At 44.6% G+C, this 26,585-nt stretch overlaps 1 protein-coding gene across 7 annotated transcripts in view; it reads left to right on the top strand.

Annotated features, from left to right (window-relative positions):
* Nucleotides 1-26,585, top strand: part of bach2b (BTB and CNC homology 1, basic leucine zipper transcription factor 2b) — a 388,463-nt gene that overhangs the window by 53,927 nt on the left and 307,951 nt on the right. For 2 of the 7 annotated variants that reach the window (XM_070885372.1, XM_070885370.1), the window contains exon 2: nucleotides 21,783-21,858. The exons of the other annotated variants lie outside the window; for them this stretch is intronic. Coding sequence is in view for 1 of the 2 variants with exons in the window: in XM_070885370.1 (XP_070741471.1) it covers nucleotides 21,803-21,858 (56 nt within the window). In the remaining variant the exon portion in view is untranslated. The remainder of the gene's footprint in view (nucleotides 1-21,782; nucleotides 21,859-26,585) is intronic. 7 annotated transcript variants of the gene reach the window in all.

The following is a 26,585-nucleotide window of genomic DNA, read 5'->3' as shown; positions in this document are numbered from 1 at the left end:
GACCAAGTTCCAGTTCACTTCTAACTTTGGTCCCGATTTACGAAGCGTTTACTTGGTCTGTTCACCTTTTTGTGGATACACCCAGTATTTATTTTGTAACAAACTACATTGTAACAGTTAACAGAAGCTTTGAAAATAGGGACCTTACTACTTTTGCTCCAGCTCCACACAAATTTGACTGCAAGAGTATTCTTCCAAAGTTTGGTAACTCCAAAGTTTTAAGAGGAAACCAAAGCTACGGTATTTATTTTTTGCTGCACAAATATTTCTGAGTCCCCATGCCCCCTCCCCGATTGTAGCTCCTCCTGTTCTGCTGCTTGAAATATTAAAACCTTTGTTGCGCGAAACTTTGACAACATAGGAGTGGAGAAAAATGTACTGAACTGTTCAATCCTGATAAATGTGTAACATTTTTAAAATTAAGCATGTGTTTATCCAACCTCTCAGTAGTAACATGTAACATTTTTCTTTTCATACATTTGCCATATCTTGTGCCTGACAACCAGTACATTTGATTCTAAAATCAAGTGACAAATGGTTATGCCTCATCCCAGACAAAACAGCTCCATGCGCTCAAGTTCTCAACTTTATTACCAATTATAGATTGCAGACTTCAAAGGTCATGGGATCACAGTGATTTGCTGGAAATCTGTGCAAATGTTAATGTTTCACAAATGTGTGATATCCCACTGTTCCAAAAAAGGCTGCTAAGGAAGTTCTTTATGGGTTAGCAGATTTTACTAATTGTTCCATGGGTAAAACTTTATTTTTTGAAAGTAAGGGAGGTTCAGAAGAATGGGTTGCAACTCTTTGTGTAAAAAAAATATTTTAGTCTGTATGTAAACAAAATAGAAGCTATCTTGGACTGTATTGGAACCAAACTAAATCATGTTACGTGTATGTAATGATATGAGGGAGAGGATAATCAATGGCAAAACATTGGTTCATCCCATGAGGTAGGGGACAGAATTATGAGTGCTACATATACGTTGTAGAGATACCACTCATAGTTGCAGTAAATCCACATGTTGCTACATACCATATTTATTCAAATTGTTACAATAATGAATGAGTTTTTCTTGCCATTCAATTTTAATCTAGGCTACTGTAAATGTTATAAGTGCTTTAATACTTCACTGTCTTTATATGAAATGGATCTTGTCTCCTTCCTGATTATATTGCCTGCCATTTTGAAAACTCAGTTAGTAGAGATCAAAATCATAAATTCTGTGCGGTTGTAACCCCAACAACTATGAAAGAAGACTTCTGCTGTTAGCTAATTGTAGTAAAATCTTTATACAGGTATATGTTCTTTCTAGGAGTAACCTTCCAACTCGGCTCTCCCTTGTGGGAGTGTGAAATCAGAACATTACGCCTTGATTTACATTTTGTTACAGATAGGAGAAGATTTGCACTATCAGTCTTTATCGAACAAAAACATTGAGTTTCCGTCATAGTTAAGTTTAAAAAGCTCGATTTTCCATTTGGGCACAATCTTAACTGGATGCAAGGTGCAGCATGAATCACACCCGCCCAATGTCAAAATGCTGTCACAATGCTGTCATAATTTCTGGGTCAACCTCATTTAAATATTGTGGGCGAGTTCAGGCAGAAGAAACAGTTCTACTTTGGAGCTGGCGTGTTGGGAGGTGGAAATGGCACAATGCAGGAGTTGATGGTTTGCAGTACCTTTAAAGGGCTCAAAGTGTATCATGTTGCATACAATAAAGTTATTTACCAAAGAACTGTGTCAGTTGTGGCTCAGTGGGTAGCACACTCGCCTCCGAGTGTGGGACTTGAGCACTTAAATCTAGGCTGACACAACAGTGTAGTACTGAGGGAGTGCCGCATTGTTGGAGGTGCTGTCTTTCGGATGCGACGTTAAACCGGGTCCCCGTCTGCTCTCTCAAGTGGACGTAAAAGATCTCATGGTACTATTTCGAAGAAGAGCAGGGGAGTTATCTCCTGTGTCCTGGCCAATATTTATCCCTCAATCAACATCACTAAAACAGATTATCTGGTCATTATCACATTGCTGTTTGTGGGAGCTTGCTGTGCACAAATTGTTTGCCACGTTTTCCACATTACTACAGTGACTACACTCCAAAAGTGCTTCATTCACTGTAAAGTGCTTTGAGACGTCCAATGGTCGTGAAAGGCGCTACATAAATGCAAGACTTTCTTTTCAAAAACATGTCTGGAGAGAAGATGCAGCTGTGGAAATGCTAATGTGAGAGGCAAGCTGATGAGGCAGACCTTATTTGGAAACATAAGAACATAAGAAATAGGAGCAGGAGTAGGTCATACGGCCCCTCGAGTCTGCTCTGCCATTTAATATGATCATGGCTGATCTGATCATGGACTCATGTCCACTTCCCCGCCCACTCCCCATAACCGCTTATTCCCTTATTGGTTAAGAAACTGTCTATCTCTGTCTTAAATTTATTCAATGACCCAGCTTCCACAACTCTCTGAGGCAGCGAATTCCACTGATTTGCAACCCTCTGAGAGAAGAAATTTCTCCTCATCTCAGTTTTAAATGGGCAACCCCTTATTCAAAGATTCTGTCCCCTAGTTCTAGTCTCTATCAGTGGAAACATCTTCTCGGCATCCACCCTGTTAAGCCCCTTCATAATCTTATACGTTTCGATAAGATCACCTCTCATTCTTCTGAATTCCAATGAGTAGAGGCTCAACCTACTCAACCTTTCCTCATAAGTCAACCCCCTCATTTCCGGAATCAACCTCGTGAACCTTCTCTGAACTGCCTCCAAAGCAAGTATATCCTTTCTTAAATATGGAAACAAAAACTGTACGCAGTATTCCAGGTGTGGCCTCACCAATACCCTGTATAACTGTAGCAAGACTTCCCCTTTGCAATAAAGGCCAAGCTTCCATTGGCCTTCCTGATCACCTGCTCTACCTGCATACTAACCTTTTGTGCTTCATGTACAAGTACCCCCAGGTCTCGCTGTACTGCAGCACTTTGCAATTTTTCTCCATTTATATAATAACTTGCTCTTTGATTTTTTTCTGCCAAAGTGCATAACCTCACACTTTCCAACATTATACTCCTTCTGCCACATTTTTGCCCACTCACTTAGTCTGTCTATGTCCTTTTACAGATTTTTTGTGTCCTCCTCACACATTGCTTTTCCTCCCATCTTTATATCATCAGCAAATTTGGCTACATTACACTCTGCCCCTTCTTCCAAGTCATTAATATAGATTGTAAATAGTTGGGGTCCCAGCACTGATCCCTGCAGCACCCCATTAGTTACTGATTGCCAACCCGAGAATGAACCATTTATCCCGACTCTCTGTTTTCTGTTAGTTAGCCAATCCTCTATCCATGCTAATATATTACCCCCAACTCCGTGAACTTTTATCTTGTGCAGTAACCTTTTATGCAGCACCTTGTCAAATGCCTTCTGGCAATCCAAATATACCACATGCACTGGTTCTCCTTAATCCACCCTGTTCGTTATATCCTCAAAGAATTCCAGCAAATTTGTCAAACATGACTTCCCCTTCATAAATCCATGCTGACTCTGGCTGACTGAGTTTTGTTTTTCCCAATGTTCTGCTGCTGCTTCTTTAATAATGGACTCCAACATTTTCCCAACCACAGATGTTAGGCTAACTGGTCTATAGTTTCCTGCTTTTTGTCTGCCTCCTTTTTTATATAGGGGCGTTACATTTGCAGTTTTCCAATCTGCTGGGACCTCCCCAGAATCCAGGGAATTTTGGTAAATTACAACTAATGCATCCACTATCCCTGCCGCTACTTCTCTTAAGACCCAAGGATGCAAGCCATCAGGTCCAGGGGATTTATCCACCTTTAGTCCCATTATCTTATTGAGTACCACCTCCTTAGTGATTGTGATCAAGTTAAGTTCCTCCCACCCTATAGCCCCTAGACTATCCACTGTTGGGATATTGTTAGTGTCCACTACCGTAAAGATTGATACAAAATATTTGTTCAGAGTTTCTGCCATCTCCATGTTCCCCATCACTAATTCCCCAGTCTCGTCCTCTAAGGGACCAACATTTACTTTAGCCACTCTTTTCCTTTTTACCTATACCTATACCTATAGAAACTCTTGCTATCTATTTTTATATTTTGTGCTAGTTTACTTTCATAGTCAATCTTCCCTTTCTTAATCATTTTTTAGTCATTCTTTGCTGGCTTTTAAAAGGAGAAACACGGGCCCCCCAAGGAAAAAAGAAAAGAAAGATTTGCATCATCATCATCATCATATATATAGCACCTTTCACGACCTTAGGATGCCCAAGGGCGCTTTACAGCCTGTGGAGTATTTTAAGTACAGTCACTGTTGTAATGAACGTTATGTGGCAGGCAATTTGTGCACAGCAAGGTCTCACAAACGGCAGTAAGACAATGTGCGAATCTGTTTCAGTGATGTTTATTGAGGGTTAAATGTTGGCCAAGACACCGGGGATAATTCACCTACTTTTCTTCGAAATAGTGTCATGGAATCTTTAACGTCCACTTTAGAGGGCAGATGGAGCCTCAGTTTCACGTCTCATCCGAAAGACGGCACTTCCAACAGTGCAAGCTGAGTCCACGGCCAGATCAGCCATGATCTTGTTGAATGGCAGAGCAGGCTCGAGGGGCTAGATGGCCTACTCCTGTTCCTAATTCTTATGTTCTTATGTTCTTATGTTCAACATTCCCTCAACACGGCACTGGAGTACCAGCCTAGATTATGTGCTCAAGTTTTTAGAGTGGGACTCTGACTCGGAGGCAAAATTGTTACCAACTAAGCTAAAGTTGACACCATGAAAGCTTCTCAGAGACAGTGGAAAGAGGTGGTCAGGGCAGGGAGTGCCAACACATCACACGTGGTGACTTAGTGCCAGAAAAAGTTTATTGACCTTATTAGGAGGAACCTTCCAAGAATGTAATGCATGAAGCATGCCTGTCACTTGCAATGACCTTCCCTCATAGGAATAGGAGTAGGCCATTCAGCTTCTTGAGCATGTTCCACTCTGCATCATCATCATCATCATTGGCAGTCCCTCAGAATCGAGGAAGACTTGCTTCCACTCTCAACATGAGTTCTTAGGTGTCTGAACAGTCCAATATGAGAGCCACAGTTCCCGTCACAGATGGGACAGATAGTCGTTGAGAGTAAGGGAGGGTGAGACAGGTTTGCCGCTGCTCTTTCCGCTGCCTGCATTGATTTTTGCATGCTCTCGGTGATGAGACTCGAGGTGCTCAGTGCTCTCCCGGGTGCACTTCCACCACTTAGGGCGATCTTTGGCCAGGGACTCCCAGGTGTCAGTGGGGATGTCGCACTTTTTCAGGGAGGCTTTCAGGGTGTCCCTGTAACGTTTCCTCTGCCCACCTTTGGCTTGTTTGCCGTGAAGGAGTTCCGAGTAGAGCGCTTGCTTTGGGAGTCTCGTGTCTGGCATGAGAACGATGTGGCCTGCCCAGCAGAGCTGATCAAGTGTGGTCAGTGCTTCAATGCCGGGGATGTTGGCCTGGTCGAGGACAATAATGTTGGTGCGTCTGTCCTCCCAGGGGATTTGTAGGATCTTGCGGAGACATCGTTGGTGGTATTTTTCTAGCATCTTGAGGTGTCTACTGTACATGGTCCATGTCTCTGAGCCATACAAGAGAGTGGGTATTACTACAGCCCTGTAGACTATGCAATTAAATGATGGCTGATCTGTACCACAACTCCATTTTATCCACGATTGTTCCAGATCCATTTTCCATGATTTCCTCCCCTTTTTGCACTAGTTCCTGCTCTCATTCCTATAAAACAGATGTCCAAAGGTTGCTAGGCACTGTTGAAAAGGCAGAACTGAATTTAAAGAGTCTATCTCCACCAGAGGCACCAGACTGCTACTTTCTTAAAGATCATGACCACTCTCAACATTTACACTACGGGAACATTCCAGGCTGCAACTGGACACATGATAAGCATTACTCAATCAACTGTGCACAGATGGATAAAGCCATAGATAATTGTTTGCCACTTTCCGTCCCCTTGGGCCATCAAGGGGAACATAACGGGGAACAAAGAAATGGCAGACCAATTGAACAAGTACTTTGGTTCGGTATTCACTAAGAAGGACACAAACAACCTTCCGGATATAAAAGGGGTCAGAGGGTCTAGTAAGAAGGAGGAACTGAGGGAAATCCTTATTAGTCGGGAAATTTTGTTGGGGAAATTGATGGGATTGAAGGCCGATAAATCCCCAGGGCCTGATGGACTGCATCCCAGAGTACTTAAGGAGGTGGCCTTGGAAATAGTGGATGCATTGGCAGTCATTTTTCAACATTCCATAGACTCTGGATCAGTTCCTATGGAGTGGAGGGTAGCCAATGTAACCCCACTTTTTAAAAAAGGTGGGAGAGAGAAAACAGGGAATTATAGACCGGTCAGCCTGACATCGGTCTTGGTAAAATGATGGAATCAATTATTAAGGATGTCATAGCAGCGCATTTGGAAAGAGGTGACATGATAGGTCGAAGTCAGCATGGATTTGTGAAAGGGAAATCATGCTTGACAGATCTTCTGGAATTTTTTGAGGATGTTTCCAGTAGAGTGGACAAGGGAGAACCAGTTGATATGGTGTATTTGGACTTTCAGAAGGCTTTCGACAAGGTCCCATATAAGAGATTAATGTGCAAAGTTAAAGGTGTTGTACAGGGCCTTGGTGAGGCCACACCTGGAGTATTGTGTACAGTTTTGGTCTCTTAACTTGAGGAAGGACATTCTTGCTATTGAGGGAGTGCAGCAAAGGTTCACCAGACTGATTCCGGGATGGTGGGACTGACATATCAAGAAAGACTGGATCAACTGGGCTTGTATACACTGGAGTTCAGAAGAATGAAAGGGGATCTCATAGAAACATTTAAAATTCTGCCGGGTTTAGACAGGTTAGATGCAGGAAGAATGTTCCCAATGTTGGGGAAGTCCAGAACCCAGGGTCACAGTCTAAAGGTAAGGGGTAAGCCATTTAGGACCGAGATGAGGAGAAACTTCTTCACCCAGAGAGTGGTGAACCTGTGGAATTCTCTATCACCGAAAGTTGTTGAGGCCAATTCACTAAATATATTCAAAAAGGAGTTAGATGTAGTCCTTACTACTAGAGGGATCAAGGGGTATGGCGAGAAAGCAGGAATGGGGTACTGAAGTTGCATGTTCAGCTATGAACTCATTGAATGGTGGTGCAGGCTCGAAGGGCCGAATGGCATATTCCTGCACCTATTTTCTATGTTTCTATCAGGAGCAACATGGGCCAGATTTTACACTTTTGTGCTTATCGTCCAAAAATGAGCGTTATTTCCGGCATGGATGGTAAAAATGGGTTTTCAGATCGCTGGCTTCTCGTCCATTCTCAAAGCATCTAGTTTCCATTTTTGAAATTGGGCGTTACTGGGAGCGATGTGAAATGGGCGGTAGCATTAAATCTCGCTGACCTTCTTCTGTAAAGTGTCGCCGTCCATAGCAACGGCATGGCAACGTTCAATTCCCACGATTCAGGAGGTCAAGGGTCATCATGACATGCGCAGAAGAGGAGACAGAGAGAGGGAGCTGAGAGGGACTGAAAGCATGTGTGGCTGTGGCGTGTGCTTGTTTGGCTGTTCTGGGAGGCACGAGGGAGATTCATCAGCAGCAAAAAGCCTACTAAGCATAGAAACATAGAAACATAGAAAATAGGTGCAGGAGCAGGCCTTGCCCTTCGAGCCTGCACCACCAGTCAAGATGATCATGGCTGATCATGCAACTTCAGTACCCCACTCCTGCCTTCTCTCCATACCCCTTGATCCCTTTAGCCATAAGGGCCACATCTAACTCCCTTTTGAATATATCCAACAAACTGGACTCAACAACTTTCTGTGGTAGAGAATTCAATCGTTTCACAATTCTCTGGGTGAAAAAGTTTCTCCTCATCTAACCCTATATGGCTTACCCCTTATCCTTAGACTGTGACCCCTGGTTCTGGACGTCCCCAACTCTGGGAACATTCTTCCAGCATCTAACCTGTCCAATCCCATCAGAATTTTATATGCTTCTATGAGATCCTCTCTCATTCTTCTAAATTCCAGTGAATATAAGCCTAGTCGATCCAGTCTTTGTTCACATGTCAGTCCTGCCATCCCAGGAATCAGTCTGGTGAACCTTCGCTGCACTCCCTCAATAGCAAGAATGTCCTTCCTCAGATTAGACCAAAACTGCACACAATACTCAAGGTGTGGTCTCACCAAGGCCCTGTACAACTGCAGCAAGACCTCTCTGCTACTATACTCAAATCCTCTCGCTATGAAGGCCAACATGCCATTTGCTTCCTTAACCGCCTGCTGTACCTGCATGCCAACCTTCAATGTCTGATGCACCATAACACCCAGGTCTCGTTGCACCTCCCCCTTTACTAATCTGTCACCAGCAAGCACCAAGAACATAGTTGGCACTCAGTTTTTGTCCAACAAATAAGATATAACACGGAAGGGATGTTGGAGGCCCTGGAGCTGGTAGCCAGGAACACTGGTGGCAGAGGCCCAGTCGGTCCAGTCTCTCCTCATATGTCAGTCCTGCCATTCCAGGAATCAGTCTGGTGAACCTTCGCTGCACTCCCTCAATAGCAAGAACATCCTTCCTCAGATTAGGAGACCAAAACTGAACACAATATTCCAGGAGAGGTTTCACAAAGGCCCTGTACAACTGCAGTAAGACTTCCCTGCTCCTATACTCAAATCCCCTATCTATGAAGGCCAACATACCATTTGCCTTCTTCACCGCCTGCTGTACATGCATGCCAACTTTCAATGACTGATGTACCATGACACCCAGGTCTCGTTGCACCTCCCCTTTTCCTAATCTGCCGCCATTCAGATAATATTCTGCCTTCATGTTTTTGCCCCCAAAGTGGATAACCTCACATTTATCCACATTATACTGCAACTGCCATGCGTTTGCCCACTCACCTAACTGTCCAAATCACCCTGCAGCCTTTTAGCGTCCCTCTCACAGCTCACACCGCCACCCAGCTTAGTGTCACCTGCAATCTTGGAGATATTACACTCAATTCCCTCATCCAAATCATTAATGTGTATTATAAAGAGCTGGGGTCCTAGCACTGAGCTCTGCGGCAACCCACTCGTCACTGCCTGCCATTCTGAAAAGAACCCGTTTATCCCGACTCTCTGCTTCCTGTCTGCCAACCAGTTCTCTATCCACGTCAGTACATTACCCCCAATACCATGTGCTTTAATTTTGCACACCAATCTCTTGTGTGGGACCTTGTCAAAAGCCTTTTGAAAGTCCAAATATACCACATCCACTGGTTCTCCATTGTCCACTCTACCAGTTACATCCTCAAAAAATTCTAGAAGATTTGTCAAGCAGGATTTCCCTTTCATAAATCCATGCTGACTTGGACTGATCCCGTCACTGCTTTCCAAATGTGCTGCTTTTTCATCTTTAATTGTTGATTCCAACATTTTCCCCTCGACTGATGTCAGGCTAACCGGTCTATAATTACCCGTTTTCTCTCTCCCTCCTTTCTTTAAAAGTGGTGTTACATTAGCTACCCTCCAGTCCATAGGAACCAATCCAGAGTCGATAGATTGTTGGAAAATGATTACCAATGCATCCATTATTTCTAGGGCTACTTCCTTAAGTACTCTGGGATGCAGACTATCAGGCTCCGAGGAATTTATTGGCCTTCAATCCCATCAATTTCCCTAACACAATTTCCCGCCTAATAAGGATTTCCTTTAGTTCCTCCTTCTCACTGGACTCTCGGTCCCCTAGTATTTCCGGAAGGTTATTTGTGTCTTCCTTCGTGAAGACAGAACCAAAGTATTTGTTTAACTGGTCTGCCATTTCTTTGTTCCCCATTATAAATTCACCTGATTCTGACTGCAAGGGACCGACGTTTGTCTTCACTAATCTTTTTCTCTTCTCATATCTATCGAAGCTTTTGCAGTCAGTTTTTATGTTCCCAGCAAGCATCCTCTCATACTCTATTTTCCCCCTCCTAATTAAACCCTTTGTCCTCCTTTGCTGTATTACAAAATTATCCCAATCCTCAGGTTTGCTGCTTTTTCTGGCCAATTTATATGCTTCTTCCTTGGATTTAACACTGTCCTTAATTTCCCTTGTTTGCCACGGTTGAGCCACTTTCCCGGTTTTATTTTTACTCCAGACAGTGATGTACAATTGTCAGTGATAACCTCTTTGTGGAAGTGCAGTCTCCAAAGGCAGGTGGTGTCGGGCAAGTCGAGGTAAGACTACTTCTCCCTGTACTTGCAGGGGGTGTAACGTCTGGTCCTCCTCACCAGTCTGGCACGTCTTACATTGGGCACATAATGCTGTGAGGTGTACCTTCTGCCATTTCCAGTCTGCAGCATGTAATTGGTCATCAAGAGAAGGTGGGAAAGGACAGGCCCCATTGCAATAGCTCTCTGTTTTCTACCGGTTGGTCACAAACAATGAATGTCCTGACGAAGACACCTATTAAATTCCAGTCGGTCACAAGATGGTCAAGATGTTTGTACAGATGTTCACATCAACTCCAACGACCTCCAGAGTACATCCAAACTCCGCCGAGGTTGAAGCACAGCAGCCTTTTAAAGGATGCGACATGTGATGTAGAACATGGCGTCCATAACGCTGTGATTAGTTCTGGTTAGTTCCACTTTTTCTGGGCGTTTTTTTGGGTGAGCGATATTGTGGGCGATATGTGTGCGAGGTGGTGAAAGTGACACTGGACGATCTCATCGCCGCTAGTTTCGACAAATGTGATCTTTACGACAACAAAACGTGGGCGAGCGGTATTATTGAATCTCGCCGTTAATTCCGTGCGGAAAGTAACCCTGGCCGATATTATGGGCGTTGATTTCGCCCATTCTGGTGATTCCGGCCCAAAAAAGTGGGCGGGCAGTATTATTTTTTCTCGCCATTATGCACATGGGGAAAGTAACGCTCAGTGATGTTTCCAAAAAATGCCCGTCAGTTTCCATTTTGTGGCTAAATGGGCGATATATGGGCGTTACATGTCATTTCAGCGGCAAAATGGATGTTAAGTGGGCGTTAAGCATGCAAAAAATGAGGAAACTCTAGCCCCATGAAAGGACACTGCAATTTTACAGAGTGGAAGGATTTCCAAAGGCCTAAGGCATCATAAATTGTATCCATGTGGCCACATGTATTTCCTTCATCAACAGAATAATTCCACTCTCTCAATGCGCAGCTCATTTGCAATCAGTAGAACTACATCACACAAGTGAAAAATAGTTTCCCTGGGAGTTACCAAGATGTCTTAGTTTTAAGGCAATCCATTGCTGCAACCATGGCTAATGTGCCACCTGTGTGGTTTTACAGGGCAACAGCTGGGCACCAGTATAATGAGGTCCATTCAAGCACCCCAGTAATAATTAGAACACCACTGGCATGTTAAAGCTGAACTTCAGGTGCCTGGATCAATCTGGGAGCAACCTGTAATATAGCGTAGCTAGGATCTCGAGGATTGTGGTTGTGTGCTGCATACTGCATAACTCTGTCTTACAAAGAGGCTGCATGATGAAGGACCTGAAGGAAGAAGGTCCCCAAGGCAGCTAACAAGAGAAGCAGGAGTCACCTGAAGAGGTCAACCCATTGCTAGCTGCAAGAGATACTTGTATCAGTCTCATCAGGGGGAGACCTTCTCTTGACTACCATATCTATATTAGCAGTCCTGTGTGTATTAATGATGACACCCCACCATCCCTCCACAAATATGTCATAATCTGTCGAACCTTCTCTGCGTGAAGCTCACCAAACCTGTATTCACGTCAGCAGATGAAAACAACATCTCCACCTTTCCAAGAATGATGTCTGCATGCATAACAAGTTCAGAACAATGACATTTTTATTGGAAATACATTGTGTGTGTGCACCTCATGGTTCTTACCACTGTGATTCCCCTGGGCGCTACTGTGTGATGCATGCACAGTTAAACCTAATGGTGTGCTTCTTTTAGTTGCTACCTGAGTGGCAGGAATGTGTGAGGTGGCTGGCTGCTGCATTCCAATAGAAGCCTCTTGAGACTGAGGTGGCCACCATTGCAGAGTCCCAAAATGATCTTGGTGCAGGCTGCACTTCTTTGCTAATGGAATCGGAAAGGATTTGGTGGTTCAACCTGCTTATGCTGCTGTTCTGTAAGACAGCACCATCATTAGTGCTCATTTATGCTGTGCCACTAGTGCTGTGCTCAGCAAAATGTTCAGCTTTATTTCAGTATCAGTATCATTGCTCTTGTGTTTATGTTCAAATCATTTATATGCACAGAAAACAAAGATTTTATGAGAAATAGTGACAAGCAAGTATTGTTTTTCAAAAATATTTCAGAAAATGAAATACATAACCAGGATATTCATGTTATGTTATAACCAGATTTCACTGGTTTATCATGCTTTTAATATATTGTGTTATATATTTGTCATGTTATTGAAAGTACTTTCGATTTAATACCTTTACCTGTTAAAATTGAAACGAGTGTGTATTTTGTGCATAATTACATAATGTGTTGCTGTTGGTGAGAATTGAAAAGTTTGGTTATTTTTGCATAGTGCGATACAATAATCTGCCACTTGAGTATTGCATAGCCTGGCCAATATTTACGATTCGGTGCATTGAATTATTCTAAAATTGTATTTGTGGATTTGAAATAAATGTTTGAGTGTATTGCAGCATTTTTCAAAGTGTACAGTAATGAAAAAGAGTAGGTTGTTCTGCCAGCAATATTTTTGGCTGAAAAATGTGTATTTTTCCATGAGGAAAGTGAGTGCATTTCCGTCTCATGGGTAACACAGGAAATAATCGCCTACAGTTATTTCATGCGTCAGCTGTCATCCACATTTTTTTAAGTTATTCTGTGAGGTGCGGAGGTTTCATTATGGTTTCTGAAATGCGTGCCTGAGGTAAAAGGTACTGTAGGTGAAAATTGGTTTCTTGTTGTCTGAGCACAGTACATTGCCTTTCCGAAAGAATCTAAATTAAACATGTTTTTAAAGACCTAAATATATTACTGTACATAACAACATTACAGGGTTCTGTGTCTTTTCTTTCTCAAATTAAACAATTTTAAAATACACAGTAGTCATTGTCGTTGTGGGCTAGAACAGACAGGTGTAAGCAGGCAGGTGTCTTCTGAATATGCTGCAGATATGTCTAGAACACATCCTACGCACTGTTTCCTCCCCCAATACCGCCGCCAATTTTAGTTCCTCTACAGTTCAAATCAATTAAATCTCGGAAATCTTCAGGTACTAACCGCAAGCAGTTTCTGGTAACCAAGCGTTGTCAGCACTTGGAAGTCCTACCCAAGTTGTCAAGTCCCCCCCCAGATATATACATGAATTATTGGAGCAGTTTTGTCTGTCAATTTCATCTCGCTGCTTTTAGTTTTCTGATTCTTACAGTACTTTTCTTTTTCTGCATATTCCTTATTCTATTCGCTCTTCATTCCTTTTTACTTTCCTTCCTGTTAAGAATAAATGTTCTTCTCCTTTTCAGTGTTCTGTTGTTTTAAAATTATTGTTTTTTTTTTGCTTTTTATATTCTTCTACTTTTTTAGTTTTCAACATTTCAACCTTCCTGTTCAGCCTACTTTACTGTCCATTTTTATTTGTTCATGTGTTGCTTCCTGTTTCTATACTGAGAGTGCATGTTAGTAGTGTAGCGCTGTGCAACAAATACTGGGATTTATAAAAATAACTTCTAGCGTATAGAAGAGGATTTCTATTTTTCTGAACCAAATGTAAAAGATTCCAGATACAATTTGGATTCTGTTGAAAGGACGGGTTGAGCGTGACATCCTTTATCTCTGCAAGCCTTGTAATTCAGTTGTGTCACACTTTTACCAGATTTACTGAAGGTGTGTTTGTTCTTCCCATTAGCTGATCACAGTGCATTATAGCACTGCCATTTACTTTGTGTATGTGAATGGTCTGGCGCGTAAAGATCAGTTCGATAAGGTAGACTGGAGCAGTACTGTAAAATTTGAACTCCATGTCTCCTCTCTTTGCAGTTGTTTTTTTGTTAACAAAGCTGGCCTCAGAGGAACTGGGTAATGTAGTCAGTTAAAACCTTCATACCTGGAGCCTCAGGGTCCGAAATCGCCTCTTTCTATAAGGTCCATAGCCACCTGAAAGTGGCGGCCATGGATCGGTGCAGAATAGCCGCGGAGCGGCCGGCATTTTAAAAAATTGCCCTTCCTCAGAGTTGGAGCGATATACGGGACCGCTCCGCCTGTTTTTCCGCCGTACCAACTGGCAGCGACCCCTTCCTGAAATTGCCCCATGGGGAATTGCCCTTTTGTGGAATTGCCCCGCGGGAGCGGCGTCACCACCGGTCGGTGCTGCTGACAGCTTTTTCTGCTGGTATACTTGTTGGTTGGCGGCGTGGCCGTCCTGAAAGGGGAGGTGGCGCTGCCGGCGACGCCATTTTATTCTTAATTGTCGGCCGACTACCAGGTAGTGGTAGATGGGGTTGCCGATCATGCGGGCTGCTTTGTCCTGGATGGTGTCGAGCTTCTTGATATTTCTACACTTTCATTTTAAAAGCTATGTTGGAGCTGCACTCATCCAGGCAAGTGGAGAGTATGCCATCACACTCCTGACTTGTGCCTTGTAGATGGTGGAAAGGTTTTGGGGAGTGAGAGGTGAGACACTAGCCACAGAATACCCAGCCTCTGACCTGCTCTTGTTGCCACAGTATTTATGTGACTGGTCGAGTTAAGTTGCTGGTCAATGGTGACCCCCAGGATGTTGATGGTGGAAGATTCGGCGATGGTTGTTGAATAACAAGGACTGTGGTTAGACTCTCGCTTGTTGGAGATGGTCATTGCCTGGCACTTGTGTGGCACGAATGTTACTTGCCACTTATCAGCCCAAGCCTGAATGTCGTCCAGATTTTGCTGCATGCGGGCATGGACTGCTTCATTTTCTGAGGAGTTGCGAATGGCACTGAACACTGTGCAGTCATCAGCGAACATCCCCACTTCTGACTTTATGATGGAGGGTAGGCCATTGATGAATCAGCTGAAGATGGTTGGACCTAGGACACTGCCCTGAGGAACTCCTGCAACAATGTCTTGGGGCTGTGATGATTGACTTCCAACCACCACAGCCATCTTCCTTTGTGCTAGGTATGACACCAACCAGTGGAGAGTTTTCCCCTGATTCCCATTGACTGGGGCTCCTTGATGCCACACTAATTCAAATGCTGCCTTGATGTCAAGGGCAGTCACTCTCCTCTCACGTCTGGAATTCAGCTCTTTTGTTCATATTTGGACCAAGCTGTAATGAGGCCTGGAGCCGAGTTGCCCTGGTGGAACCCAAACTGAGCATTGGTGAGCAGATTATTGGTGAGTAAGTGCCGCTTGATAGCACTGTCGACGAAACCTTACATCACTTTGCTGATGATTGAGAGTAGACTGATGGGGCAGTAATTGGCCGGGATTGGACTTGCCCTACTTTTTGGGGTCAGGACATACCTGGGCAGTTTTCCACATTGTCGGGTAAATGTCAATGTTGTAGCTGTACTGAAACAGTTTGGCTAGTGGCGCAGCTAATCCTGGAGCACAAATCTTCAGCACGACAGCAGGGATGTTGTCGGAGTACATAACCTTTGCTGTATCCAGTGTGCTCTGCTGTTTCTTGATCTCACCTGGAGTGAATCGAATTGGCTGCAGACTGGCTTCTGTGATGGGGGTCCTCAGGAGGAGGCCGATATGAATCATCCACTCGGCACTTCTGACTGAAGATAGTTGCAAACGCTTCAGCCTTGTCTTTTGCACTTGGGTGCTGTGCTCCGCCACTATTGAGGATGGGGATATTTATGGACCCTCCTCCTCCTGTTAGTCGTTTAATTGTCCACCACCATCCGCAACTGGAACTGACAGGACTGCAGAGCTTTGATCTGATCCATTGACTGTGGGATCGTTTAGCTCTGTCTATAGCATGCTGCTTCTATTGTTTAGCATGCACGGAGTCCTGTGTTGCACCTTCCCCAGGTTGGTACCTCATTTTTAGGTACGCCTGGTGCTGCTCCTGGCATCCTCTTCTACACTCTTCATTGAACCAGAGTTGATCCCCTGGTTTGATGGTTATGGTACAGTGAGGGATATGCCGGACCATGAGGTTACAGATTGTGGTGGGATATAATTCTGCTGCTGCTGATGGCCCACAGCGCCTCATGGATGCCCAGTTTTAAGCTGCTAGATCTGTTCTGAATCTATCCCATTTAGCATGGTGAAAGTGCCACACAACATGATGCAGGGTGTCTTCAGTGTGAAGTTGGGACTTTGTCTGCACAAGGACATTGAAGTCCCCCACCCAGAGTAAATTCTATGCCCTTGTTACCCTCAGTGCTTCTTCCAAGTGGTGTTCAACATGGAGAAGCACTGATTCATCAGCTGAGGGAGAGCAGTAGGTGATAATCAGCAGGAGATTTCCTTGCCCATGCTTGACTTGAAGCCACGAGACTTCATGGGGTCCGGAGTCAATGTTAAGCACTCCTAGGGTCACTCCCTCCCGACTGTATATCACTGTGCCGCCACCCCTGGTGAGTCTATCCTGCCGATGGGACAGAACATACCCAGGGATGGTGATGGAGGAGTCTAATTTAGTTTACCATTAATATGCTAGCAAAGATACACACAGTAGAAAGTAGTACGGTTCTGTTCTTTTTATGATTTTATTTTCAGGTGATTTGTTCTTTCTCGACTGTCATGTGTTCAGCTGTCATTGTAACCCATGTATAAACTGACTTAAGTTGTACACCGTGAGAACATTGACCACTAGGTGGTGAACTTGTGGGAGACATTCCTAATCTGGACTTTCAGGTATAAAAGGGGAAGCTCCACCCACCTTCATCACTTCATTGCTGGCTAATAAAGGTTACTGGTCACAAAGTGACCTTCTCTCAAGTATGGGCCTCGTGTGCATTTGTACTGTATAGTAAGGACATATTATTGGCGACGAGAAACTGGGATTTAAACCACGCGAGCATGGCCACTAGCAGCACAGACGAGAGGTACTGTGTTGGTGATGATTCGGACGATTTTATTGAGAGACTACAGCAAAGTTTCATCACTAAGGAATAGCTGGGACAGGATTCGGCCGACAAACGCAGGGCTCATCTCCTGACGGTTTGTGGATCCAGGACGTACTCCCTGATGAAGGACCTCCTAGCGCCAGAGAAGCCGGCGGACAAGACTTTTGAAGAGCTCAGTAAGTTGATCAGGGAACACCGTAAACCGGCGAGCAGCATGCACATGGCGAGACACCGGTTTTACACGCACCGGCGGCGAGAAGGGCAAAGCGTTGCAGACTTCGTGGCAGACCTCCGGCGACTGGCGAGCCTATGTAAGTTCACAGATGCATGCAGAGCAGAGATGCTGCGAGACTTTTTTAATTGAGGGTATCGCGCACGCTGGGGTTTTCAGGAAACTGATTGAGACCAAAGACTTGACCCTGGAAACGGCGGCTTTGATGGCCCAGACATTTATCTCAGGGGAGGAAGAGACCAGAATGATGTTTGACAAAAATCTTGTTTTAAATGCAGCAAATGGACAGGGAGTCAACACTGTTAATGTGGCACACAGTTCTCCAGGCAGACAGGGGCAATCGGACATGCCCGAGCATGTAGTCGAACCCAAAGGGGGAATTCAACAGAGACAATGGCTAGCTGAATGGCAATTCATGCCATTGCAAGGGACAATAATGGGGCCATCAATACCTGTCAATGGTGCGCTTAAGGACAGTTACCGAGACAGTCAGAGATGATCGACTGGTAATGGACCTTTTGTTTCCAACAACGGCTCATGTTGGAGGTGTGGAAGCAAACACACAGCCAGAGCTTGCAGGTATCAGCAATATACCTGCAGAAATTGCAACGTCAGCGGTCACTTGGCGCGTATGTGCAGGAAGCCTGCAGCCAGATTGGTGTACGAGGAGGACGGGCCTGAGGTAAGCCCTACGAGGCCAAATGGACACTGGGGGAAATCACTGGAAGTTGAAGTTCAGCGAGTTCATGTGGAGCACATATACAGTTCATACACCAGGACGCCACCGATAATGATAAAAGTGCTCCTCAATGGCATCCCAGTATCAATGGAGCTAGAGACGGGGGCCAGCCAGTCCCTGATGAGTATCAAACAGTTCGACAAGTTGTGGGCGTCCAAGGCCAGGAGGCCAAAATTATTGCCGATTGACGCACAGCTACGGACATATACAAAGGAGATCATTCCGGTGCTAGGCAGTGCCACGGTAGTCGTGACCCACAAAGATTCGGAGAACAGGTTGCCACTCTGGATTCTCCCGGGGGATGGTCCCCCACTGCTGGGGAGGAGTTGGCTTGCTGTCATGAACTGGAAATGGGCCGATATCAATGCAATTTCTTCTGTGGAGCGAATATCATGCTCACAGGTCCTGGACAAATTTGACTCACTATTTCAACCCAGCATTGGCACTTTCATGGGGACCAAGGTAGTGATTCACATAAACGCGGACGCCAGGCCAGTACACCACAAGGCCAGAGAGGTGCCGCACGTGATGCGGGAAAAGATAGAAGGCGAATTGGACTGCCTGCTGAGGGAAGGCATCACCTTGCCAGTCGAATTCAGTGACTGGGTGAGCCCGATTATGCCGGTGCTCAAGGCGGATGGGTCGGTCAGGATATGTGGTGATTACAAGGCCACCATCAACCGGGTGTCACTCCAAGACCAGTACCCGCTACCGAGAGTGGAGTACCTCGTTGCGACGCTATCCGGTGGCAAACTTTTTTTCAAAATTGGACCTGACCTCAGCTTACATGACCCAGGAGCTGGCGAGTGAGTCGAAGAAGCTGACCACCATCACGACACACAAGGGGTTGTTTGAGCACAACAGATGTCCGTTTGGGATTCGCTCGGCTGCTGCGATCTTTAAACGAAATATGGAAAGCCGCCTCAAGTCAATTCCAAGGACAGTGGTTTTTCAAGATGACATCCTCATCACGGGTTGTGGTACTGAAGAATACCTCCACAACCTGGAGGAGATGCTATGCAGACTGGACCGGGTAGGTCTGCGACTGAAAAAGGCGAAGTGCGTCTTCCTAGCTCCAGAGGTAGAATTCCTGGGGATGAGGGTAGCAGCAGACGGGATCAGACCTACGGCATCCAAAGCAGAAGCGATCCAGAGAGCACACAGACCCCGTAACACGACGGAGCTGCATTCGATCCTGGGGCTCCTGAATTATTTTGGTAACTTTCTTCCCAAATTGAGCACGCTGTTAGAGCCGCTACACGTGCTCCTACGCAAAGGTCGCGAATGGGTCTGCGGGGACAGCCAGGAAAGGGCTTTTGATAGAGCACGCAATTTGTTATGCTCCAACAATCTGTTAACGCTATATGACCCATGTAAGAAACTTGTTTTAACGTGCGATGCATTGTCCTATAGGGTCGGGTGTGTGTGTTCAGCATGTTAATGCCAAGGGTCAGTTACAGCCGGTAGCTTATGCCTCCAGAAGTCTGTCCCGGGCAGAACGAGACTGCGGGATGGTAGAAAAGGAAGCGCTTGCATGTGTATATGCTGTAAAAAAAATGCACCAGTACCTGTTTGGCAGGAAATTTGAGCTGGAGACAGATCACAAACCCCTAACGTCCCTTTTGGCCGACAACAAGGCCATAAATGCAAATGCATCGATCCGCATACAGAGGTGGGCACTCACGTTAGCCGCCTATGACTACATAATTCGGCACAGACCGGGTACTGAAAACTGCGCCGATGCACTCAGCAGGCTCCCACTAGACACCACCGAGGGGGAAACTGAGCATGCTGCTGAGATGGTCATGGCTGTTGAAGCTTTCGAAAGCGAAGGCTCACCCGTGACAGCCCGTCAGATCAAAGTCTGGACAAATAGAGACCCGCTACTGTCTTTAGTCAAGAAATGTGTCCTGAATGGGGACTGGGCAGCCACGTATGGGGCATGCCCTGAGGAACTCAAACCATTTCACAGGCGCAAGGATGAACTCTCGCTTTAGGCCGATTGCCTACTATGGGGAAACCGAGTAGTCATGCCCCAGATGGGCAGAGAGATGTTCATCAGAGAACTCCACAATGAGCACCCGGGCATTGTCATGATGAAGGCAATTGCCAGGTCACACGTTTGGTGGCCAGGGATAGATGCAGACCTGGAACTTTGTATTCGCAGGTGCAACACGTATGCTCAGCTGGGCAATGCGCCCAGGGAAGCCCCCCTTAGCACCTGATCCTGGTCCGCCAAGCGATGGTCACGCATCCATGTGGACTACGCAGGTCCTTTCATGGGAAAAATGTTTTTGTTTGTAATAGACGCCTACTCCAAATGGATCGATTGTGACATTCTCAATTCAAGCACATCCTCTGCCACAATAGAAAGTCTACAGGCAATGTTTGCCGCCCATGGTCTACCGGACGTCTTGGTCAGCGACAATGGCCCGTGCTTTACAAGCATTAAATTCCAGGACTTCATGGCAGGAAATGGTATCAACCATGTCAGAATGGCACCTTTCAAGCCGGCCTCAACGGCCAGGCGGAACGAGCAGTGCAGATAATCAAACAGGGGATGCTCAGAATCCAAGGGGGTTCCCTACAAAGCCGCTTATCACGCCTCCTGTTGGCCAATAGATCCCGACCACACTCGCTCACAGGGGTCCCACCCGCAGAGCTGCTAATGAAAAGGATGCTCAAAACCAGGTTATCCCTAATACACCCCAACATGAAAGAAATTGTTGAGAGCAGGCGCCAGTCACAATGTGACTACCATGACAGGAATGCGAGGGCGTGATGTATTGATGTCAATGACCCTGTCTTTGTCCTCAACTATGCTGCAGGGCCTAAATGGCTCGCAGGCACTGTGATTGCCAAAGAGAGGAATAAGGTTTTGGTAGTTAAACTTACCAATGGACAAATCTGCCGCAAACACGTGGATCAAACAAAAAGGAGGTTCAGCAACCCCACAGAAGAAGCAGAGGAAGAACATGATGTGGAGTTCACTCCTCCACAGGTGACCGAACACAGGAACCAAGCGGAGGAGAGCCCAGTCACTGTGGGCAGTCCGGACAGGCCTGAGGCACCGCAAACAGCAGACACTCAGGCCAGCGCCCAACAACCGGAACCCCAATTCAGTCAGGCGCTCTACAAGGGAGCGTAAACCACCAGCGAGACTTAACCTGTGATCCCAATAAGACTTTGGGGGGGAGGTGATGTCATGTATTCAACTGTCATTGTAACCCATGTATAAACTGACCTAAGTTGTACACTGTGAGAACACTGACCACCAGTGCTGACGAATAAAGGTTACTGGTCACAGAGTGATCTTCTCTCAAGTATGGGCCTCATGTGCATTTATACTGTATATTAAGGACATATTATCCACAAAATCCCATATCTGTCGATCTCTTTTAGAGCTGTATTTATGAAAGCATGTTGATTCTCATAATCTACTGCGGTAAAATGCAGTTATGAAAAAGCAATCATTTGTCCCAATTAAAGTCTAATGGTCCCGGATGAAAGTGAAAACACCGGATGCACAGAGATGCAGAACAATTTCATAATGGAATTAATTGTCTTTCCTCAAATCCTGATGAGGCACAGTTTTATCCTCGATTTTGTCCTATGAGAGTAAACTCTTCAGTTGAGCAATATGGGTCTAGCCGGTCATCTCAGGAATGAGTAGCAACCAGTTTATGCACTGAAAGTTTGTTCCTGACCAGCATGGTCCCTCATTTTACAGAACCATAAAGGACCATATGAATGCACCAAAGCAGCAACAAACTTCACAGCACATTCTTGGACTGGTCCCATTGGGAGTGAGTACTTACAGTAAAGCTTAGCTGCAAAAAAATGTTGCTAAATAGCTTTTTATATAATAAAAGTGCTGATATTTCTATATGGAGCAGTGTACGGCAGGTTTCTTCAGACTCAATTGAAACCATGTGTTCTCATAAACTACAGCAATCTAATCATTTGAAGCTTGTTAAGGATTAGGCTAGACAGATTTAATATTATGTTTCCCGTCTGCCTTTTCATTGTTGTAAGTGGCTTGCATTAAAAAGTGTCAAGAGGCTCCTCTGCCACTGCAGAAATCTATTTTCTTGTCTTTGTGTTAAAAAAGGACACAATAAGAATGAGTGACATTCTATAGTGGATCACAAATATTGGCATTCTTTCAATCATTGTCATTCTACTTTGTGCTGATATTTGAAGTTAATTTTTAATTTTCGTGATTTCCTCGGTGCTCTATAAAGGTGCAATAACCCTTAGGGTCCAAGTTTGTCGCGGCACTTAAAACGGTGCGCCGACTTTCTGAAACAAAACTTACCTAAAACTTACCGAGGAATTCTCCCCGTTCCTCGGGACATTTTCGGGCTTGGCGTGGCGCACCACATCCAATGGGGGGGGACGGAGCCAGGTCCCGGCGCTGAAAACAGAGCCAGAACCTCTGCATGTGTGCGCTAGAGTGTGCGCGCACGTGCAATAGCTCCCCGCCCCCGAATCTCTGCTGGCTGTGTGGGAGGGGCCCAAAGCACGCCGCCCCTAACCCTGGCCGAATGGGCTTCTGGAGCAGGTGACCGACTATGCGGAGGAGAAGGAGATCCTGAGCTCGGACCTGGAGACAGCAGTGTCCGTCATCGGAGACAGGAGATCCCAGGAACAGAAAGCCAAAGGGAGAAGGAGCTGGCAAATGTGACCATCAAGAAGGAAGATGTCGAACTCATTATGAACGAGATGGAGATTTCTCGATGTGCAGCAGAGCATGGTCTCTGGGAGCATCTGGGAAATGTCGTCGAAGCCTTGATTGCTCTCACTGACTGAGGCCATCGAGTGTTCCTTGGCGCTGTCTCAGAGATGTTCAGGGGTCGGGGATAGCAGGAAAGCAAAAGAGATTGCGGGCAAGACGTGAGTAGGATGAGACCTGGGCAGGCTCGCCTGTTTAACGTTGCCCGCTGTTTGGGGGCAGGATTGGGGCGGTCTCTGTGAAATGAATGCTTGTGCAAGAGTTTCTTGTTGTGCCCCGGCGATGAATCCTGAAGATGGGCGCAGCCTTCCAAACGGAAAAGATTGAAAGGACTCAGAACTTGAAACAATAAAATCCAAGCTCACTGAATCAAAAAAAAAGGGATTACCATGGTGTTGTCCAGGTGCATTTTGTTACTGGGAACAAGATCCTCAGGATACTGAAGTCCAAGGGGCTGGCTCCAGACTTTCCAGAGGATTTGTACCATGTGATCAAGAGGGTACTTCCACCTCCCCCCCACCATCCCCTCCTCTCTTCGCCCCCCTCCTCTTCCCCCTTCTATTCCCCCCCGCTGCCTTCCCTTCACATAAAGGTAGGACTTCTATTTTTTATTTGTTATTGATTGATTGATTGCTTATTACTTTGGTCTTGGAGCTTTAGGTGTAGGGTTCCTTCTGTTTTTTTTATTAATTAATAGCTTATTACTTTTTGTGCTTTGTTTAGTGCTTTGTAAGTCTTGGTGCTAGGTGCAGGTCCTCTCAGCTTCCTTGTATTTTTTATTTGTTATTGAATGCTTATTTTTGTGCTTTGTTTAGTGCTTAGTGCTTTAAATGTACTTATACTTCTTTAACGTTGTTGTGAAGGTGTTTAGTGCTTTGGAAAATCCTCTAACTTCCCCCCCCCCAGCCATCTCTGGCTGCCTGCGCTGATTTCTTAAGTCTCCAAGGTTTTTCTGATCATACAAAAGTGGACACATACGCTGGTCTAAGTTAGTTTGGAGTAACTTTTCGTTGGCTAAACTTGCTTAAATGGCCAAAATAGGCGTAAGTGGCTGGTAATGCCCCCTTTTGGAAAAAAAACTGAACTGAAAAGAAACTGAACTAACTCACTTAAACTGGAGCAAACTAAATGGGGAGAATTGTGATTTTTAAAATACTCCAAAAAAACTAGTTGCTCCAAAAACACAGGAGCAACTCCTGGGGAAACTTGGGCCCATAATGTTGCACTTATTGCTCTTGACCTGCTGGACTTTCTATTCAGCAAGGTAAAGGATACATCCATTCTGAACCCACCTGTAATTGTAGTGTAGTGGTGTCTCAATATTCAGGTGGTAATTGAAAATATTGAAACCGATTGATTTTTATATTGACATTATTGATCATTATTAATTGTAAGGTTTCAAACCATGTGCCACTGCTCTGCTACAAAGGACCATTGAATATTTAGACTAGTTTTAGTGCTGCATTTCTTTTTTAAACAGTGAAAGCTTTTGTTTTGTTTTACACTGGATATAGCTGTTCACCTCCAACCATTTCCTTCCCTTCCATGTTGCCTGTTTTAAACAAGCTTTCATTGGAAATGACACGTATGGAACTTATGGCTTTCAATGGTAGGTTTAGTGTTCTGTAATGACCTAATTAGATGATTTACTACATACTGTGTAACAACCTTGGTATTTACCAACACATGATCTGGCACGCAGTCCAGCCTGTCTGCTATCGGTTCATCATGTTCAATTTTTCAATTTGATTTTTATCTGCTTTTTTTCTTGCAATGCTGTCAATTAGTAAAACAAAAGTATTGTCCTCGCATGACTCCGGGGATGCACTAGCAATCTGCCTATCCTCAATCAATGACGAATGCCACAGTTTTTGAAGCCCCAAAACACAATGATCCCTTAAGGCTCAATCATTTTTTTTGTTGAAGATTTTATCCCAATCCAGTTGCCAATTTGTATAGTATATGAATCAGTTAATAGATGTATAGATTCATACGTGTCACTGATACTGTCTGCTTACTTTTATTTGTGTGAAATATCCATCTATTAAATATTACGATTCTTTTGTCTGTGTGAGTGTATGACTGTGTCATTGTGGGATGTTGGTGTGTCATAGAGTTGTAGAGTCCCTTTAACCGACTAAATTACCAGACCAGAGATCAACCAATTATATCCCTGAATTTCAAACAGTCAGATCCCACAGGTGGTTCGAGTGCATTTTTATGATCCGATGGCACGACTTGAAGAACAATAGGAAGTTTACCAGGTGTTCTGGCCAACAAGCCCCCTTCAACCAATGCCACAAAAAAATAGAGTAATGGTCTTTCATCTCATTGAACAAAATGGCACATGGTCCCTTTAAGGGAATCGGCTAATGACCCATCATCAAATGTTGTCATCAGACCCACTTCCTTCAATTGGCCTAACAAGCCCAATCAGCGTAAAATAATTTCTACACAGCGGGCTGGAGCCAACAGCGAGGTCGAGACCCGCCATCGACCCCGGCTGCACTGAACCTGCCGAGGTAGGGAAATCGCGGCCAAAGAAGCAGAGAAAAGAGATACAGGCACTGGGGGCCACAGAGCAACAGTTGTAGAGCATCCAAACCTCTTGATAGGGTAGTGCATATCAGGCATCTCCCAAGATGAACACATGAGCTGCAGTAATTGTTAAGTTTTCCCTCAGTTCCCAAATGTTCGGACTCCAGAAAGCACAAACCGCTCCAGTGGAACCAATTTAAGCTCAGCCTCACAAGCCCAAAGCTCTTCTCAGTGCATTTGGTATGAATGAAATTCTCGAAAGATGACTTCAAGACCTTGATGGGGAGCAAATACATGTAACATGTATGGATCAAATTACCTAAGAGCAATGCCAGGGGGGATCTACTAGCCTTTAAAAAAAATCATATGTATCTAAACTGCTGAGAAGACAAATTAAATTTGATATAGTTTTACAACAAAAATAATGTTACTGCAATGCTGTTTTCTCTTGAATTTTGGTTGTAAATACTGGGGGATAAATTTCTGCGACAATTCTCCCATTTGTCGACTGTAACTTTGACCAAAGATCCATGGAAACTCTGGAAAAACAGCAGAAATGGCATTTCAGCCATTTTTGTGGGGTTTTCCTGGCTCTTCCCTTGAAATTACAGCAGACGAGTGTCAGAACCTTTGTAGAAATTCACCTCCATATTGTTTATAAGGCTGGTAGAGAAATTAGCCTCTGATGCACCGTACACTTAAGGTGACAGTAAAATAATGTGACGGTAATGGGATTCCGCTCACACCATGTAGGTTGTTGTTTCGATCACAAATGAATCAGTCAATTATATTCATTTCTCTTGTTTTTAAATCTTTTTGGTAGATTAGATTCCTGATAAACCTACAACTAGTTTTCCCAGAACGGTTATGCTTGGGTTGAATCCATTGTAAGGAATTGGAATAATTCAGTAGAATTCTGTACTTGGATAAAGTGTATGTTTATCTGATTCCACTACACAAGAAAAAGTAATAACATTTTTAAAAGCGCAAAAGCATTGCCAGGTTGATTAATGTAGTGGTTATGTTACTGGACGAGTAACCCAGAGGCCTAGGCTAATAATCCAGAAATATAATAATTCCAATTTGAGAATTTTAATTCAGTTCACAAAATCTGGAAATAAAAAGCTGATAACAGTAAAAGTGAACATGATATTGCTGGATTATTGTAAAAACCCAGCTGGTTTACTGATATCCTTTAGGGAAGGAAACCTGCCATCCTTAACCAGTCTAGCCTATATATGATTCCAGTCCCACACCAAT

Source organism: Pristiophorus japonicus, chromosome 7 (assembly GCF_044704955.1).
Source record: "Pristiophorus japonicus isolate sPriJap1 chromosome 7, sPriJap1.hap1, whole genome shotgun sequence".
Lineage (NCBI taxonomy): Eukaryota > Metazoa > Chordata > Chondrichthyes > Pristiophoridae > Pristiophorus > Pristiophorus japonicus.
The sequence above is the reverse complement of the archived record's forward strand: the minus strand, read 5'-3'. Positions and strand labels throughout refer to the sequence as shown.